The 17,155-nt window shown below is 36.1% G+C and overlaps 1 protein-coding gene across 1 annotated transcript in view; it reads right to left on the bottom strand.

The window, feature by feature from the left end:
* The window catches only part of LOC116742711 (uncharacterized protein C8orf34-like), a 202,766-nt gene that overhangs the window by 59,562 nt on the left and 126,049 nt on the right, over positions 1-17,155 (bottom strand). The window contains exon 5 of the mRNA XM_032610549.1: positions 9,153-9,200. Within this exon, the coding sequence (XP_032466440.1) occupies positions 9,153-9,200 (48 nt within the window). The remainder of the gene's footprint in view (positions 1-9,152; positions 9,201-17,155) is intronic.

Below are 17,155 nucleotides of genomic sequence, written 5' to 3'. Positions count from 1 at the left end.
TAGAACTTCAGGCCACAGAGTAAACCTTAATGTATGCAAATGAAAAAATCAATTAGGAAGGTGGGATGTCCCAGGATAGAAGGCAAAATACTAAAAAAATGAATCTAAATGAATTACAAATGTAAAAGAACCTCACTGAAGTGGGTTGGGGAATAAGGTGCTGACCTAAGTAACTCTGAAAATGCATGGAGCCTGTAAGATCAGAAGCAAAAGCAAATGTACATAAGCACTGCGTTATAGTGGATAAAGTTACGGGCTTATAGGTTAAAAATTCTGAATATATGTGTGTGTGTGTGTGTGTGTGTGTGTGTGTGTGTGTGTGTGTGTGTATATATATATATTCTGGAATTGAACAAAGTAAATGGATGGCAGATGTTGGAAGCCAAGTTTTTCACTCTTGGAGCAGGAGTTTACAGATAAGCAAGGATAGAATGTTCCATGTATAATGTATTGATATTAGAGTTGGAGACATCAGTGTGAACTCATGTTTAGCTTACTATACATACAGATGGCTACACATATAAATATGTGTGTGTATATATATATATATATATATAATATATATATATATAAATGGTCACTAATCATACATATATCTTGCTGCTATGGCAGCTTAGAGGATTTAGACACAACGACACCCCAATAGCAATGAAAACAACAACCACCCAGATCTTGGTTTCTAATACCCTTTTCTTTTGTGTGTGTGTGTGTGTGTGTGTGTGTGGTACGCGGGCCTCTCACTGTTGTGGCCTCTCCCATCACGGAGCACAGGCTCCAGACGCGCAGGCTCAGAGTCCATGGCTCACGGGCCCAGCCGCTCCACGTCCCCTGCACCGGCAGGTGGACTCTCAACCACTGCGCCACCAGGGATGCCCTCTAATACCCTTTTCAATGAAAGAATCAAGACTCTTGGACAAAGGACTGACTCTTAAACCAAGGCAAGAAATATACAAGACACAAGATAAGCCTGGAGCATCTTGTGCCAGAAAGCAAAAAAAGTGCTAACACACCTACACATACATACACACAGACACAAAATGACGGGGTATATCAAAGGGCTAAAGGAGCCAACTGAAAAATCTCTCTGTGGCCAAAGCCAGAACAATTTAAGCAACGAAATAAAGTAGCATTGGGTTACTACCCAACATACAAAACAAATGTCTATCAATCCATTCTGATGAAAATAAATGATTGACTAAATCAACAAGTGGGTGAGAATAGACAAATATGCCATGCAGAAGGATTTCAAATAATTTATGTAGATACTTAAGGAAGAAAGCAGAAAATAACTTCCCACATCTTTAGAGTGGGCTGTGTATAGCGACTTTCTTCCAAAGAGTACAATATGGAAAGAGAAAGCAAAAAGAGTAAATTTACAGTGGAGAAAACTGACAAATACTACCTGAAACCAGGTGATTATGGTTAACATCAACAGCAATAATTCCTATTGATAGTATGTAGCCTTGATAGGATGGGATAAAAATGGAATTTTATCTCTATGGTATTCCTCCTCAAAACACATTATCCAAGTCCAACTATGAGAAAAATATCATACAAACCTCAATTGAGGGACAATCAACAAAATATGTGACCAGTACTCTTCAAACACAAGGAAATACATATAGTCATCAAACACACGGAAAGTCCGAGGAATGGTCACAACCCAGAATGGCCTAAGGAGATGTAAGTATGAGACGAAATGTGACACTGTAAAGCAACTAAACTCCAATAAAAAATTAATTTAAAAAAAAGAAATGTAATGTGACATTTTAGGGGGCATCTTGGGACAACAAACTTGAATGAAGCATGGATTTAGTAACTAATAATGTATTAATATTCATTAATTGTGACAAATGTACCATACTAATGTAAAGCAATAATAATAGTTGAAACGGCAGGGGAGGTATATAGGAACGCTCTGTATTACCTTCACAATAATTCTGTAAATCTAAAACTGTTCTAACATAAAAAAGTTTATTTAAAAAATTGAAATAATAAAAAAAATTTAATGAGATTCATTAAAAACTCTTTTAGCATCAGCAGCTCTTGAAAATAGTCTGTTAATCGAATTAAAATTTAAATTCCTACCAAATGACAGATGGTCTTTGCAATGAAAAGTCCTTGCCCCAGGGGTCAGGAATCACAGCTTTTTATCCCGGTTAATCTAGGGCATGTCAGTTCCCCTCCTGGGATAGAATGAAGCGTGTGAAGGTGCTGGATTAGATCATCTCTAGGACTTTACAATTAGTAAATTTCTATATCTAGATTCCTTTAGAATGTCAGTAGAATGTGAGAGGAACTAAATGAACTATTGTAGGAAAAGTCAGCAAACGTTAAAGATATTCCATCTTGGAATATACAATTTAGGTATAAATCAGTGTTTATTTTTAGGATTTAACTTTTTTTTTCAAATTTATCAAGTATTGGATTTGGTCTTGTAGGGCTATACTACGGAAGCAGCAGAAACGTGAAAAATCTTAGCTTTAAAATTCCATAACAGTATAAAGAACAGCAGAAGTAAAATTAAAAAAATTTTCATGTAACAGAGGGGGATAATCACATTCCTGCAGTTTTTCAAAAATAGAACATGGAGTCTCTGGTGTTTAAAGAGGAAATATGAAAATGATCTTTTTGGTTTTATAAAGTAAAATCGAATGGCAAAAGTTCTTTGTCTAAAACAGAAAAAAGTTTAAAGTGATCATGAAAAAATGTTTTTAATTGAAAAAGTATTTTGATTATTTAGCTTTTTGGCCCAAATCCTAAAATCTGTTTTCGTAAGAAAAGATATGACTAAGAAGTCGATGGTGTTACTTTTTCCCTTAATAGTTCAGAATATTTAGTAATACTACTGATTGGTTTCTGGTCTTAATGGTTTTACTACTGAACAGGCAAGTTATTCTTTGTTTATTGCAACCATTCTTTGTTTATTGCAAATTATATAAAATACAAATGAAACATGAGCTCAGCAAAATATCTAGTTTGGGAAAAACTTTAAAATGTTGAGATGTTGGAATCAGAATCATAGAGACAGTACAGATATTGCTATTAATAGATCATTTGAATGTTTTACTTTGGTTTTCCCTTGAATACAGTTAGTAATATAATGCACCTGTTTGCTTCATCAATACCAGCAGGCAGTACTATGTATGTCCAAAGTTCAGCCCATCAGACTTCTTATAATTATTTTTGATGGGGTCAAGGAGCTAAAATCGTGAACATTTTTAAAAACAAGAGTTGACATGTTCCTCTTTGCCAACTTGTTCAAAAAATTTTCTACAGGAATATTAAACTCTGTATGAGCACAGTGAAAACTGTTTCATATTCCCAAGAGCAAGTTCTTTGGATTGCTTTCAGAAGAAATGACATTCATCCTTTTTCTAAAACACTTTCCCCATAAGTATGTAAATGTCCAGGGACCAGGAGTGGTGGGAAATAGTGACATGTATCATATGGAAAACAGTCTCTCGCCCTGTATCAACATATCATTTTATCTGCTAACAGAGTAAGTGCTTTATAAACTTTAGCGGTATTGTTATTCCACGTGGGTAGTTTATTTTTGGATTCTCTAAATGCAATCAATCAGTGATTTATGTCATGTGTGGCCATAGGTTATTCAGGTTATTTAGAGAAAAAAAAAATGCTCCTTTGCTCAAACTTTCACCATTGGATAATTTAACTCTGAGGCAACTAAATATTTCTTTCCCTTTGGTTAAGAATGAAAATAACACACCAAACATCAGTTTCCATCTTTCAAAAAGGATTAATCATTTTCATTTCCCTTCTATAACCATGAGATCTATATACAGTAAGTATCCCTGAAGCATGTTGCAAATAAAGCAAAATAAAATTACACCCCACTTTACATACATTTAATAGACTGCAATACTGACAAAGAATTAAGCCTATACTTCTGTTAAAGTTCTCCATATATAATTTACGTTCTTAAATTAATAAAGTTTGGAAATAACTTTGTTAATGAAATGGCTAGTATTATCAGGCTGAACTCTGTTAATTTTTTAGTGAATTATACTTCTATAGTTTATTTCTTTTGCATATCATCAAAGGGTAATTAAAACATAAGAACAGGGAAGTAATACATTTGAGAAAATATAAGTTGGAACGAATAGGATCTGGGAAAAGAAAAGAAAGGGAGCAATAACCAAGTTATCAGTACAAAAATATGGTAGATTGTGGAAAACATTACAAAATAAACACAAGCTTCTAAAAAACTTTACCTGACAAATTTGCTACACTACACTACAACTACACTACACATTGGGATTGCCCTCTGATACAAGAAATTTTCACATATTGAGATATAGGAAAGTCATTCTGGCTTATACATGAGTTAACTTGAATTTTATGCTAACTAAAATAGCCTGTTTGCTACTAAACATACGTTGTACATCTGCTTTAATTCTTAGAGAAAAGGATGCATTGACCAAAAGTAAAGAATGTCCATGTTAAAAATAAAGATTAAATGCGTCTCTTCTTGGGACACCAATGCTGGTCCTCCTTTGATGATAAGACTCCCTGCCCAGGTGTCAAGGCCAAGCTGACTTGCTGTGTACTTGCTGGACTGTTCTTTTGTTTGAAACCTTGAAGAATATAACCCTGACTTGTTTAAGGTTCTTTGTTCTGACAAGATAGAAAACTGTGCTGAAAACTCTGCTCTCCCCAAGCAGAGTCTTCTGCGCTAGTCCTCAGTTTGGCTCAAAGAAAACTCTTTTCTAGTCTTTCTTATTGATTGTTTATTGATTATTTTCATGACACCTTCATCTTCTTTCTTAATTCATTCCATTTTGTGGTTTTTCTATACAAGGAAATTGTAGGATGAAGTTGTAAAAGACTTTGAAATTAGCAAAAGGTTATTGGGTGCAGTCAATGAAAAACAAATCATTTTTCTAGTAAGCCCTTTTGTTTATCTGATTCTTTTTTTTTTTGGCAGTTCGCGGGCCTCTCACTGTTGTGGCCTCTCCCGTTGCGGAGCACAGGCTCCGGACGCGCAGGCTCAGCGGCCGTGGCTCACGGACCCAGCCGCTCCGCGGCATGTGGGATACTCCCGGACCGGGGCACGAACCCGTGTCCCCTGAATCGGCAGGCGGACTCTCAACCACTGCGCCACCAGGGAAGCCCTGTTTATCTGATTTTATAAAGTCTCCGAGTCTTTCACTGACTTTGAGCTATTTTACAACTTTGTAATTTACAGAAATGTATAGTAGTGCAAATAATTCTTGTCCATATAAATGCAAATTGCATCTATTTTAATGCAATTGGTTATTAACTTATGGATGTTGATCAGTTTGGCCATTTTTTACATCTGTTTATAACTTCATTTCAGCATTCTTTATTTGACTACACATGTGAGGGTTAAGAATTCTCCTTTGAACTGGCTATAACATCTTACTGGTTTCCTCATTCACTAATGACTTAAACAAACCTTGACATGTGTTCATTTTACATCTGTATGAAAGCCATCATGATAAGTTTTTTAAAAATTGCTATCCTTTAACAACATGTATGAATTCTTAATGAATATCGGTGACCAAATGGGGTTCCCCTGCAAAAACCCTTGTTTTCTAGTTTCCTAAGTGGAATAAAACTATAATGCTGAATAATAGTTATTTCCACTTTTAACAAGTAAATCCCTGTGCATGATAAAAAGCAAATTATCTCTTATTTTTATAGGAGAATAATGTCATGCACTCTCTTTCAAAAGTATAGTTGGAACTTCATTACACTAACAATCACAGAATATACCACAGGAGGAAAAGACAGGCCAAAACTGGCGTGAAGAACAATTCTAAGATATTTTGTTACATAGAATTGATCCCCTTTCCAGTTCAGATGGTACAGCTGGCAAAATCAGCCTCAACAGATTTGGAAAGGCCTGCCCGCTCAATGTGCTTCTTTTCCTGTCTGACACCCTCAGAGATTGTGAAGCTGCCGCTTGACACCTTGAGTTAGTTCACACTGCTCTGTGTGTTGCCTTGGCCTTCAGCTAACTTCCTGAAGTCGTGAGGAATGGCTCTAAACTGCTCTTGAAAAAGTTTTAAAAGTCATTAACTTCAGTCTTTAGCTCTTTATAGTTCCTCAATCATTTAAATTGACAATACTTACTTGTTGAATACATATGCAAATTAATACATTTCTCTATTAATTGGTGGATTTTTAACCAGTATACTATGCTATTTCTCCAGTTATTCCTTTGGGAAATGTGATAGTTTAAATGGATCAGCTTCTCTATAAAATGTATAGTAAGCTTTGTAAGTACTTGATTTTGATAAGTTGTTTTTAATTATATATATTTTTTTGAGTGAATATTAATATTTTAATTCTAACAGCTAAAATTTTTGCGATGTGAAGTTTTTATTCCTACCTTGAGTTAGCAAGTGCCTTACATGTAAAGAACACATAATTAAAAAAAGATTGTTAGAACCATTTTGAGGATTAACTGAAATAAACTATTACAAAATATCTCATTTTTATTTGGTCAAAAATACAAATCCTATCTGAAAAAAATAATACATTAAATATATAGAAAATATAAATAGAAATCTCATTTTAGCTTTACTTTTTGAGGAGACCATATCATCTCCTTAGTTTTGACTTAGGTCTAAACAGAATTGCCTACCATCATGTGGTTATGATTCTGTCTAATTATAAGACTAAATTAAAAAAAAAAAACAGGGACTTTGATGTGCAAAGAGCTGTTCAAACTTTAGCAAGAAGTGTTAAATATAATAAAAATGTAAACTCTATGGTTTATGTGAGTTTTAGTGTGTACTAAATAAAAGCAAATGTTTGCTAGATCACTTTTAACTTCTAACTTCAATGCTTCTAACATTTATAAATACTGTTCCCCATTGTTTGCTGATTCTATTAACAAGAAGAAGGAAGGCAAAAGTGAAATAAGAGTGTAAGTGAGAAAAAATAAAACTATCCTTTTATGGCTCACATTCTTAACATATTTGGACTGCCAGTGGAAAGAGTTAGAACACATATTTCCTAAAGACCAAACGCATTAATGTCTGCAAAAAGAAACAAACTATTGATAAATTAATAGTTCATTAATTAAGATCATGCTTAGTTTTTCTGTAAAGGATAATTGTTTACTGCTTTTAAAAAGAGCTAAAATCTAAATATCAATCAATATTAGAAAAAAAAATACTATGTGATACTGAACCCCGAGAAAGGAAAGGCTTACCTTGGGCAGCTCAAACATAGTCATAAATTCAAACTGAAAGTCAGTAATGAATCTCAGAAGCTGGAGAGATTACATACCCCAATCAACCAAAAATATTATTTTTGAGAATAAATGAATAAATAAAACTCATAAATTTATTAATAAGAATTTCCCTTTTACCCATGTTATATTTATAAAATTGGGGATTTTCCATGAAGTATGCAGTTACTTTCTAGAAATAGCATTGGAAAGAACACTTCAGGGTAGAGCTTCTCAGACCTTAGGGTGTTTATGAATAACACAGGGATTTTGTTAGAAATGCAAATTTTGATTCTTTGGATCTGGTGTGAATGCTGAGGTTTGGCATTTCTTACAAGCCCCCATTTCTTACCTAGTCAGAGGACCACATTGAGGAGAGATGCCCTGCCAGCACTTCTAGTGTAAAGGCACAAATGCCCAACCTCGTCACATTAAGTATTTACAACTGCTTACGACGTGCATGTTTAGACTGCACATGTATAATGATGGAGAAAATAAGGATCTTTTCCTTGGATAAGAACCCAAATTAGAATGACTCATTTTTAAAGTTCTATCACGTATGCAGCCCATACCCTGTACCAGCACCTCTTCTTCCAAAGTACTAGACCCATACAGGACACACGACAAAAGGCATTAGGTACCCTGTTTGTGGAGGTGACCTACCACCTCTAGTCCCTAATGGGGAATGCTAGCCAAGGGCTTGGGCAACTACAGAATTCTAAAGGGAGGTTCTATTGGTGTACATATTGAAAATAGTATCTTTCTCTCCTTGGGCAGCATTAACTTCTTGACTGTATTTTTCTCAATTTCGGCATCAAATCCATTACACTGAAATTTAAAATTGATGCACCAACCCTCCAATTTCTTGCCCCATATATTTTGATTTTCTAACCCGAACTGAGACCATCTACGTAGTTATTTCCTTTCTTTCCTTTCGTTACCCTTTCTCCATTGTGCTTTTGGTAAAACTTCAACCATCTCCAAACAAGCCTGCAAACCAGAGATCTGAGACTTAAAGGGGTGCTATGCACTCTGATTTTCCTCTCCAAGTGATATTTGGAAGCAAGAGTGAGTTTAAGTATGGGTACACTGTTTTGAATAAATGTACGGACTACCTCCTACACTCAGTAGGCCACTCGAAATGGTCTTTTAATGGATTCATGCATGAAAGAATAAAATACTTAGAGAAACAGATTCTGTCTTGCTGAGAAGCAATAGTCAAACCAAATATTTGCTACTTCTATGATATCATCACCAAACTGTTTTCTGGTTTCCTTCACCTGAAACAGATTCAGATGGCTAATTCAGTGACCATTATGGTTTGGCTTCAGACCAAGTTTTATGGAGTCTGTCCACTGGCTTATCTGAGAGTTCCCAAATGCAGTTTGCAGACAGCCCAAAGACACATCCTGAGACACAGAGCACCCCTGGATATCTCCAAAATAAAACCAGGAGTCTAAATGGTTTTGCAACAAAAATCTGCCAGACATTTTTATTGTCAAGATAGCACTTTGCTTAATGGCTTGTACGAATAACATCCTTGATGAGCATTTATCGCATGAATGAATCCCAATTTGGTACAGATTATTCTCTCCATAAGAGCAATGATCATATCCTATTTTTTTGTGCATGGCCAATATAAAACATGTGTTTCTCATTTATTAGGATAGCAACAAATGTTTGTGAGTGAAAATATATGATAGCCTTATGTTTATACAGTTTTACCTTCATTTTCAAGATAAATTAATATTTATAGGATCTCCCAACCAAGGAGGAACAAAACACCATTTTGATATATTATTTACCGTCTTGCTTTTGAGGGCATGACTGGAAACCCTACAGGCAGATGGAGAAAGCCCAAGTGAGTGTCTCACCCTATATGATAGACTGATTTCAGACCATGTTACAAGACTACCTTAAAACTCACTTCTTCCATGTAGTTTTTCAATGACTGTCCTCCACTGGAGGCTTCTCCCTAGAGGCAAAGAGGAAGAGAGGTTGAAAAAGTCAAGAGAAGGAGAGAGAAAATAGGAAAGAAGATGAGTCATGAAGAGCAGTGAAACCTGGGAGCAACACCAAATCTTTACTGTCCTCCACCATCTCAGTTCGTACTTAGGGGATTATCAGCTTGGCAAATTCTTACTCTGGAGCAGATAATAATTGTTTCAAGGCAACAATATATCTTTTAGGCGGATTTTAGGTCACATAAACAAATAACCACCTAGTGGAGCTAGGTGGACAGAATGCTAAATGTGTAGTATAAGATTTTCTGTTATTAACTTTATAAATATGCACCTAAAACTAGATTAAGAAAACAGTCATTAATTCTGTCTTTGATAAATCTGTGTGAAGACCTGGCAGAGGGACTTAAAAGTACTTATGGAAAAGAGTACAGCTCATTAGCCTGCCCTTTTCCAAATGTTTATATCCAGTCTTCCTCACCTTACTTGTGTGTTATTAGTAAATTCTCCGTTATTTGTGCCTTTTACCAGCATTTCATTGAACACTAGTAATCACTGAGATTTTAAATCACTGAAATCTAAAACATCAAATTAAACAGATATCGCAAACTCATCTAAACATTGGTGGTCAAAATGGTCAAACAGCTTGTCAGTTTGGAAAGGTTATATATATATAAAAGCAAAGTGATTCCGTTAGAAGAAGATATATTTTTATAATTCATGGGCAGAAACGTTTAGAAATAAATTCTGAGATATGAAATGGTAAATCCTAGGACACCATATGTGTTTAAAAGCTAACTAAATAAGTGTGAATAAAGCTTACATTTGTTTCTATGACTTTTCAAAGACCCTCCTTTTTAACGTCTCAAGGCTCTCATAGACGTGATCTTATTTGATTGGTTTTTCGCTACAATTTGAGGGTAAGGCATCCTCAGGTCAATTCGATCCATAAAGAAATTGAAGGCAGAGCTGCTGACTGAAGTGCTTAAAGCCCAGGAACCAAAAAAGGCATTGCTGGGACTGGATTCAACCCTGACACTCTTCTACCTTGCTGCAATGAAAATTCTAAAACAAAAAATTAAATTTACTTTAGTTTTTTTTTTAAAAAATGTGATGTATACTCCGAAGCACTTTCAGAGGGTTAAAAAAAAAGCATGCTTTTTCTTCAAAACAAAAATTAAGCTAGGAATAAAGTTCTCGGATTCCTTAGAAATCACAGATGTGGTCATATTTTTTCACAAATCATGGTTTCCACTAGCAAAAAAATTAATATGCTATAGTTTAAATGTTTCCAAATGCTTCCAATCTTGTGGGATTTTTTTCAACGGATAAGATAGTGAAAGAGATAGGATAGTTATATTTACTTAAACTGAAACATAAACTATTAGAAAATATCAAATCCATATAAATCCTCCAAACTATGAGGAATTTAACTCAAAGCATGCAGACAGGGCTGGAAACTTACTTCAAATAAACTGCTTTTTATAGTTGAACTAACGACGCTATCAAAACTGCTTTTTATAGTTGAACTAACGACGCTATCAGCCCTCATTTGGACAACTGGTCCACAAAGAATGCTGTGGGTTCTTCCAATTTGGCTCTGCTGTGTGACAGAACTAGTCCATTTGTGCCAATAATCCCCTTCGCCTGGGCTGCTAGGGGCAAGAGAATGAGTGGCAAACTGCTTGGAGTAACAGATCTGCTTTCTGGAAGGGCCAGCATCTGAGGGCCAACGGTGAGATGCTGCAGACTAGTCCCTGGGTGCTCGCTGAAGACACTTATTTGTTTCCTTCGCTCTGGAGTGCAGTGGTTTTCCCAAATTGTCTGCACACTTGGAGTCTTATGCCAAGACCTGGTGATGACTGAGGGTTTTCTTGATGAGCAGATATAACTAAAACACTGTGTGTACTACAGGGCTTCTCGACAGGCTTTCTTTTTCCCACAGTGCCAGGTCTTTTTCAATATCTACACCATAGAAAAGGAGCAACCTACACAACGCTATTTGTTTCAAAGGCCACACAGCTTGGAGTCTGGCTGTGACCACCTTTCATAAATCACTGACATGGGTGGCACTGATGAATGAGGAACACGAAGTAAATGACTCCAGGAGGAAAATACAGAGGAAATGGACCTTTTGCAGAGAGAATTACAAATGTGGCACAGAGCCAAGGGAAGAAAGAAAAGAACAAGACATCAGGATCTCTGAGCCTTGGGGTCAGAAGAGATGGCCCCAGCCAAGAGGCTTGATTCAACATGGCTGCCCCAGGTTCCCCATTTCTAACATGGCACTGCTGAAATGCTGATTTTCCCTCCTTCCCCCACTGGTGGTGCTAATGAAATAAAATCCCTTCCAAAGCACAAAGCTATCAACTTCAGTCATCCTTTTCTTAGCTTTAAAGAACTGGCATTTTAAATATCAAGTCATTCTAACAATATAATAGTTTGTTAATCATCTGGAAATGAATCACAAATACCCAAATGCAATTTCCCTTGAAAAACAAAGAGAAGAAAGGGGATAGAAGGGTGGCAGACAGGGGCGTGTGAAGGAGGGAAAGGGCAGAATACATGGAAACTATGCCTTAAATAAAAAAAAAAAAGAAGAAAAGGAATTTCCTGAAATGTGGTTTCACTTATCATGAATCTTAATATAACCAACAGTTGAGATAAAAATGTTTTGAATGTGAATTACAAAATATAAACTTAGAGAAAGAAAGAAAGAAAAAGGGGCTGATATGATTACTGCTTAACATATGACGTGGGATCACAACTGTCAGAGACGAAGGCTATCGTCACTCTCCTAGTTCTTTTCCAGTTAAGGAAACATTCTCAGTGAGATGGCATATTCTAGAGACTGAGCTAGGACTAGACCCACACTTTCCTGAATCCATCACCATTTCCCACCATACGAGGCTGCTCTTGTTTCAACCAGTATTTCCTGTTCATCTCTTACTAATCTTTAGACAAAATGCGTACAGACTTGCACTTGCATATAGGGTACATTTATTCACTAACATTTTATGTCTAAGACCTCTGGTATTCATTTCCTTCAAAGAAAGTTCCATGAGAACCCTACTTCCACCAGAATGTTCTTTCTCCCCACTTTTTTTTCAAATGAAACTAAACAATAATCCTGATACAGACAACACTCTCTTAAGAAGTACCTGTGGTACTTAGAACCCACAGAAGAATGGAAGCTTCATATGAATGGCCAGGGCATTTCTGTACCTAAGGGACCCATAACACTTTACCCCGTTATTTATTCCACAAGTATTTATTAAGCACCTATTGTGTGCCACATAATTAACTAGGCTTGGGAACAAAGAGGTGAATAAGAACTGATCCCTACCATAAAAAGTTTACCTTGAGAAACTAGATCTACAAGTTATTAGAATACAGAGCAAAAGTTAATTGACACAGGTAAGCCCAAGGTGCCACAGGAAAAAATAGGAGGAAAAGGCACCTACTCTTTCATTTACTTAACAGGCATGTTTTGAGAAATTCTATGTGCTGGGAACTGTTATAGGCATTGGATAGAGATGATGAAGGAGTCAAAGTAGAAGGATTAAAACTTGCAGAAATTATTTTTAAGCTTAGTCCTAAAGACAGTCAATTAGCCAGATGAAGGATTTGAATAAGGAGGAGAACTCATACCAGGCAGAAGGAAAATTCTGTGCAAGGGTCCAGACCCAACAGAGCAAATATATGAAACCACAAGTATTACTATGAAAACCACCAATATACTATGCACTGAAATGTGTATTGCATTTTGAGATATAGAGATATTAACATCGTGTCATTTCCTAATTTTATACTATAATTTCCTGTAATACAGCTGCTAATATAATGGTTACACGTTTTTTGGGTTTTTTTGCCATGCCATGCGGCTTGCGGGATCTTAGTTCCCTGACCAAGGATAGAACCCAGGCCCCCCTAAGTAGAAGCACACAGTCCTAACCACTGGACCACCAGGGAATTCCTTGTTGTATTTTCTTCTTTTCTATTATTATTTATTTATTTATATACATCTTTATTGGAGTATAATTGCTTCACAATGCTGTGTTAGTTTCTGTTGTACAACAAAGTGAATCAGCCGTATACATACACATATCCGCATATCCCAAAGAGAAAAACAAATACCGCTGTGTTTTCTAAGTGCGTTATTACACAGGGCTACTGAATTTGTGACAGATGACAGATAGATTGAAGTTCAGCTTTCCAAACTCCAGCAAACTTTATAGGTGGCAACTACTACTTATGTCCAAGAGAATAAGCAGTGATCTGGGTGCTATAGTTTAGAAAATCAAAATTGTTTTGGAAAGTTCAGAGGTCTTCTAGATCATTGATGTAGTCAATAAATGAATAGTTACACTTGAGTTTTCACACTTACATATATAAACGGATGCTGTTTCTAATTGGCCCCAAAGTCTTTTCATACTGTTGAAAATTTCTTTTCTGAAACTTTGCTCACAATCTCATGAACAATTAGAGCACCAGTGCAGACCATCTTTCTCTGAAAATGACACCTTTATCCAGTAGAGAGGACACTTCACTGCTTTAGCATTGCTAAGGGCTAAAAGACAGTAGCATTTTAAGAGAAGATGTTATGATCTTACTCTACCTTTAAGTTCCACAGCTGCTGTGGGTTACATCTGTACCAGGAATCAGCAACCTAAGGTGTGGTCAGAAGCCAAATTTGCCCTCTCAGAAGGGACGAACAACACTCAATCCCTATGCACATAACCAACTTTTAAATTAAAATGAGAACAATCTACATTTTTCTTCCAATGTTTTCATGTTAAGCTAAATAGTTCCTTTAGTGATAATGCCCTTGCCTTAGAGATTTACCTTAAAAAAATTTTAAAAGGCAGGAGCAATTATGGAACTAATGACTATTACTAATAATGTCAAATTTTAAAGCATTTTAGCGTTCCTTGTTATTTTCTGAAAAGTGGCTATTCAGTTGCCAAAAAAAAAAAAAGCATTTTATTCTTTTCTTTTCTTCCCACGTAAAAAATATGGGAGTGCAATGCCAGTAATGACAGGCTCCCTATTTAGGAGAGTGGTAATTTTTATGAATGGATATTGAATAGGAGAAGGGACGACAGGGTAGAGCTGTAGGATGGATGGCTAGTGATAGTTATTTTTAATTGCAATGACATAAAATAGACTGAGATATATATTATTGGTCAATTGACTTTTAAAAAATCCATATGACCTTGAACTTCACTGTACCAATAACAGCAAATTGTCAGCCATAAGGTCTTGGAAAGTCACAACGTGTCTTCCGAAGGTGGGTTTCCTCATATATAAGGTTGTTTCAGAACCACAGGGTTGTTTCACATTGGATAGTGAATGTGAAAGAGTGCTTAGAGCTTCAGAGTTATACAACTGTAAAGTGCAGGAGTATTATTCTGTAAATGTGTATATCTTCACTGATCCACTCACCTGTTAGCTTTCCTGTCTTCTCCCCTGGCCCCATCACTTAAATCTTCACATGGTCCTTTGTATGCATATCTTTACCCAAACACATATCACACCCTATTACAACCACTGGCTACTTTCTCTGTCTTTCCCATTTAACTCTAAGTTGTTGAAGGGCAAAAATTGTTTTTATTCATTTTTGCTTCCCAAGTCCTGGTACAGGGCTGGGCAATATAGATGAAAACTAAATATTTGAAGAATGAATGAGCAAACAAACAATTTGTAGGTCTTAGCTGGCTCTGTATCTACACAGAGACTATAAAATCATAAAGCTTATAAATAATAAGATAAAACAGAGAACTCACTTTTAAAATCATTAAGTAGATAGTATTATTGAATGTGCAATAAAGACACTGAAGAGAGCTTCCCTGGTGGCGCAGTGGTTGAGAGTCCGCCTGCCGATGCAGGGGACACGGGTTCGTGCCCCGGTCCGGGAGTATCCCACATGCCGCAGAGCGGCTGGGCCCGTAAGCCATGGCCGCTGAGCCTGCGCGTCCGGAGCCTGTGCTCCGCAAGGGGAGAGGCCACAACAGTGAGAGGCCCGCATACCGCCAAAAAAAAAAAAAAAAAAAAAACGATGAATTTGCTAGAGTATATCAGTCTGGCTCACTATTGCCAGGTATGCAGTGCAATACTTTTTCTTTTATTATTATTTCAGGGAAGTTTTCTTGAATTATAACTTTTTGTATCGATTCTGTTCCCTTTCTTTTGTTTTCTGCCTTAGGGTCTCCTATTTTCTGTGTATTTCGTCTTCTCTGCTTCTCTTCAATATTTATCACTTTCCCTAAAATCCTTAAAAAAAAAATCTTTCTGAATTTCTTTTTGATTTAAAAAACTTCTCTTATTCACCTTCTAGTTCTTTTATGACATTATCTGTTGTGTTTGTTTATTCTTTTGCCTGTCCTATTTTAGTCTTTATTTCTGAAAGCTTTTTTAAAGAAAACTTCTCTTTCCTAAACTCTGTATCTCATTAGATTTTTAAAAGACCAATTTTATATATTTCCATTTTTCAGTATTATGAAAATAATTATCCATAGCACTAGTTTAACAAAATAGTAAAAATATACTTATGAATACATAGTTTTCATATTTCAAGGCGAAAGTTCTATTCAATAACTACTTACAAATCCTAAGTAATCAGCAATTCCTTCAGTGTCATTTTTTACTTTTTTTTTTTTTTTTTTTTTTTTTGCGGTATGCGGGCCTCTCACTGTTATGGCCTCTCCCATTGCGGAGCACAGGCTCCGGACGCACAGACTCAGCAGCCATGGCTCACAGGCCCAGCCGCTCTGCGACATGTGGGATCCTCCCGGACCGGGGCACGAACCCATGTCCTCTTCATCGGCAGGCGGACTCTCAACCACTGCGCCACCAGGGAAACCCAAATTCATCGTATTTTAAAGAAAAAAAGTCCTTTGGGCATCTAGAAAAACATACTGCATGATTTATACAGGGAAAATATTTATATTATCAGTAGAGTTTAACAGCAGTGATTTAGAACAGTAGAAAAATGAAGTAATATATTTAAAATACTGAAGGAAAGAAAATGTGAGCCCAGTAATCTAATGGAGAATGAACTTAGAAAACTAAAATGCCGAGATCTAAGAACAGATGGCAAGCATTAACTATAGAGTTACCTGTCCTAAGACCACATGAGAGTTGAAAAGCAGAGAATATGTTATGCATTGGCTATATACTCTGACAATGTGGATTTGGTACAACTATTAACAAGTTGGATGAGAATAGAGAAAGTATATGCATTTTATCAGTATTTGTATTGGTAGATGGATTGATATTTTTATCCTGAGACCCCTGTATAGAATATGGAATAAGACAAATGAGTTATTATGGAATATTTTAATTCCAACGTTGCCTTTATCATTGAGAATCAGAATTGTTGGTATGGAAGAAAGGAGATAAAGATATAAGAAAATGGGTTAAATTTAAGTCTTGGTAGTCTCTAATTTGAATTGAAAGTATCAATGTGAATTAACTGTCCACCCAAAGAGGCTGGAAATAATGATCAATCCAGTAGTAATGAGTATCAGTGGTGTCCAGACTGTGGTCTTGAAAGACCATTTCTCACTAAAAGAAACTAGGGTTTTTCAAAAAAGAAAAGGAAAAAAAAAAAAAAGGACTGATTCCATATTAGGGACAGGATACACACAACATTAGCTTGGAGCATCTTGTGCTACCCAAGAGCAAGCAAGCTATCAGAGACTACCGGGGGCATGACGGAATGACCCATAAGCAAACGTGAAGAAGTCCTCATGCCAAAGATGGACCAGTTTGAGCTTTAGCAATGATAATAATTGCCATGCATTGAAACTTACCAAATAAGTTTAAAGAAAGTATTGTTTATCTTCAGAAGATATTAGGTATCCTATTCATTACCTTGAAAACTAGCAAATAAAGGAGAGAAATCAAGCACGTATCTCGCCCTTCTTAAGAGAACTGTATTACTGGCCAATCAAATAGTAACTGAGAG

Source organism: Phocoena sinus, chromosome 17, assembly GCF_008692025.1.
Source record: "Phocoena sinus isolate mPhoSin1 chromosome 17, mPhoSin1.pri, whole genome shotgun sequence".
NCBI lineage: Eukaryota > Metazoa > Chordata > Mammalia > Artiodactyla > Phocoenidae > Phocoena > Phocoena sinus.
Note: the sequence above shows the minus strand (reverse complement) of the source record. Positions and strands in the feature narration are given on the sequence as shown.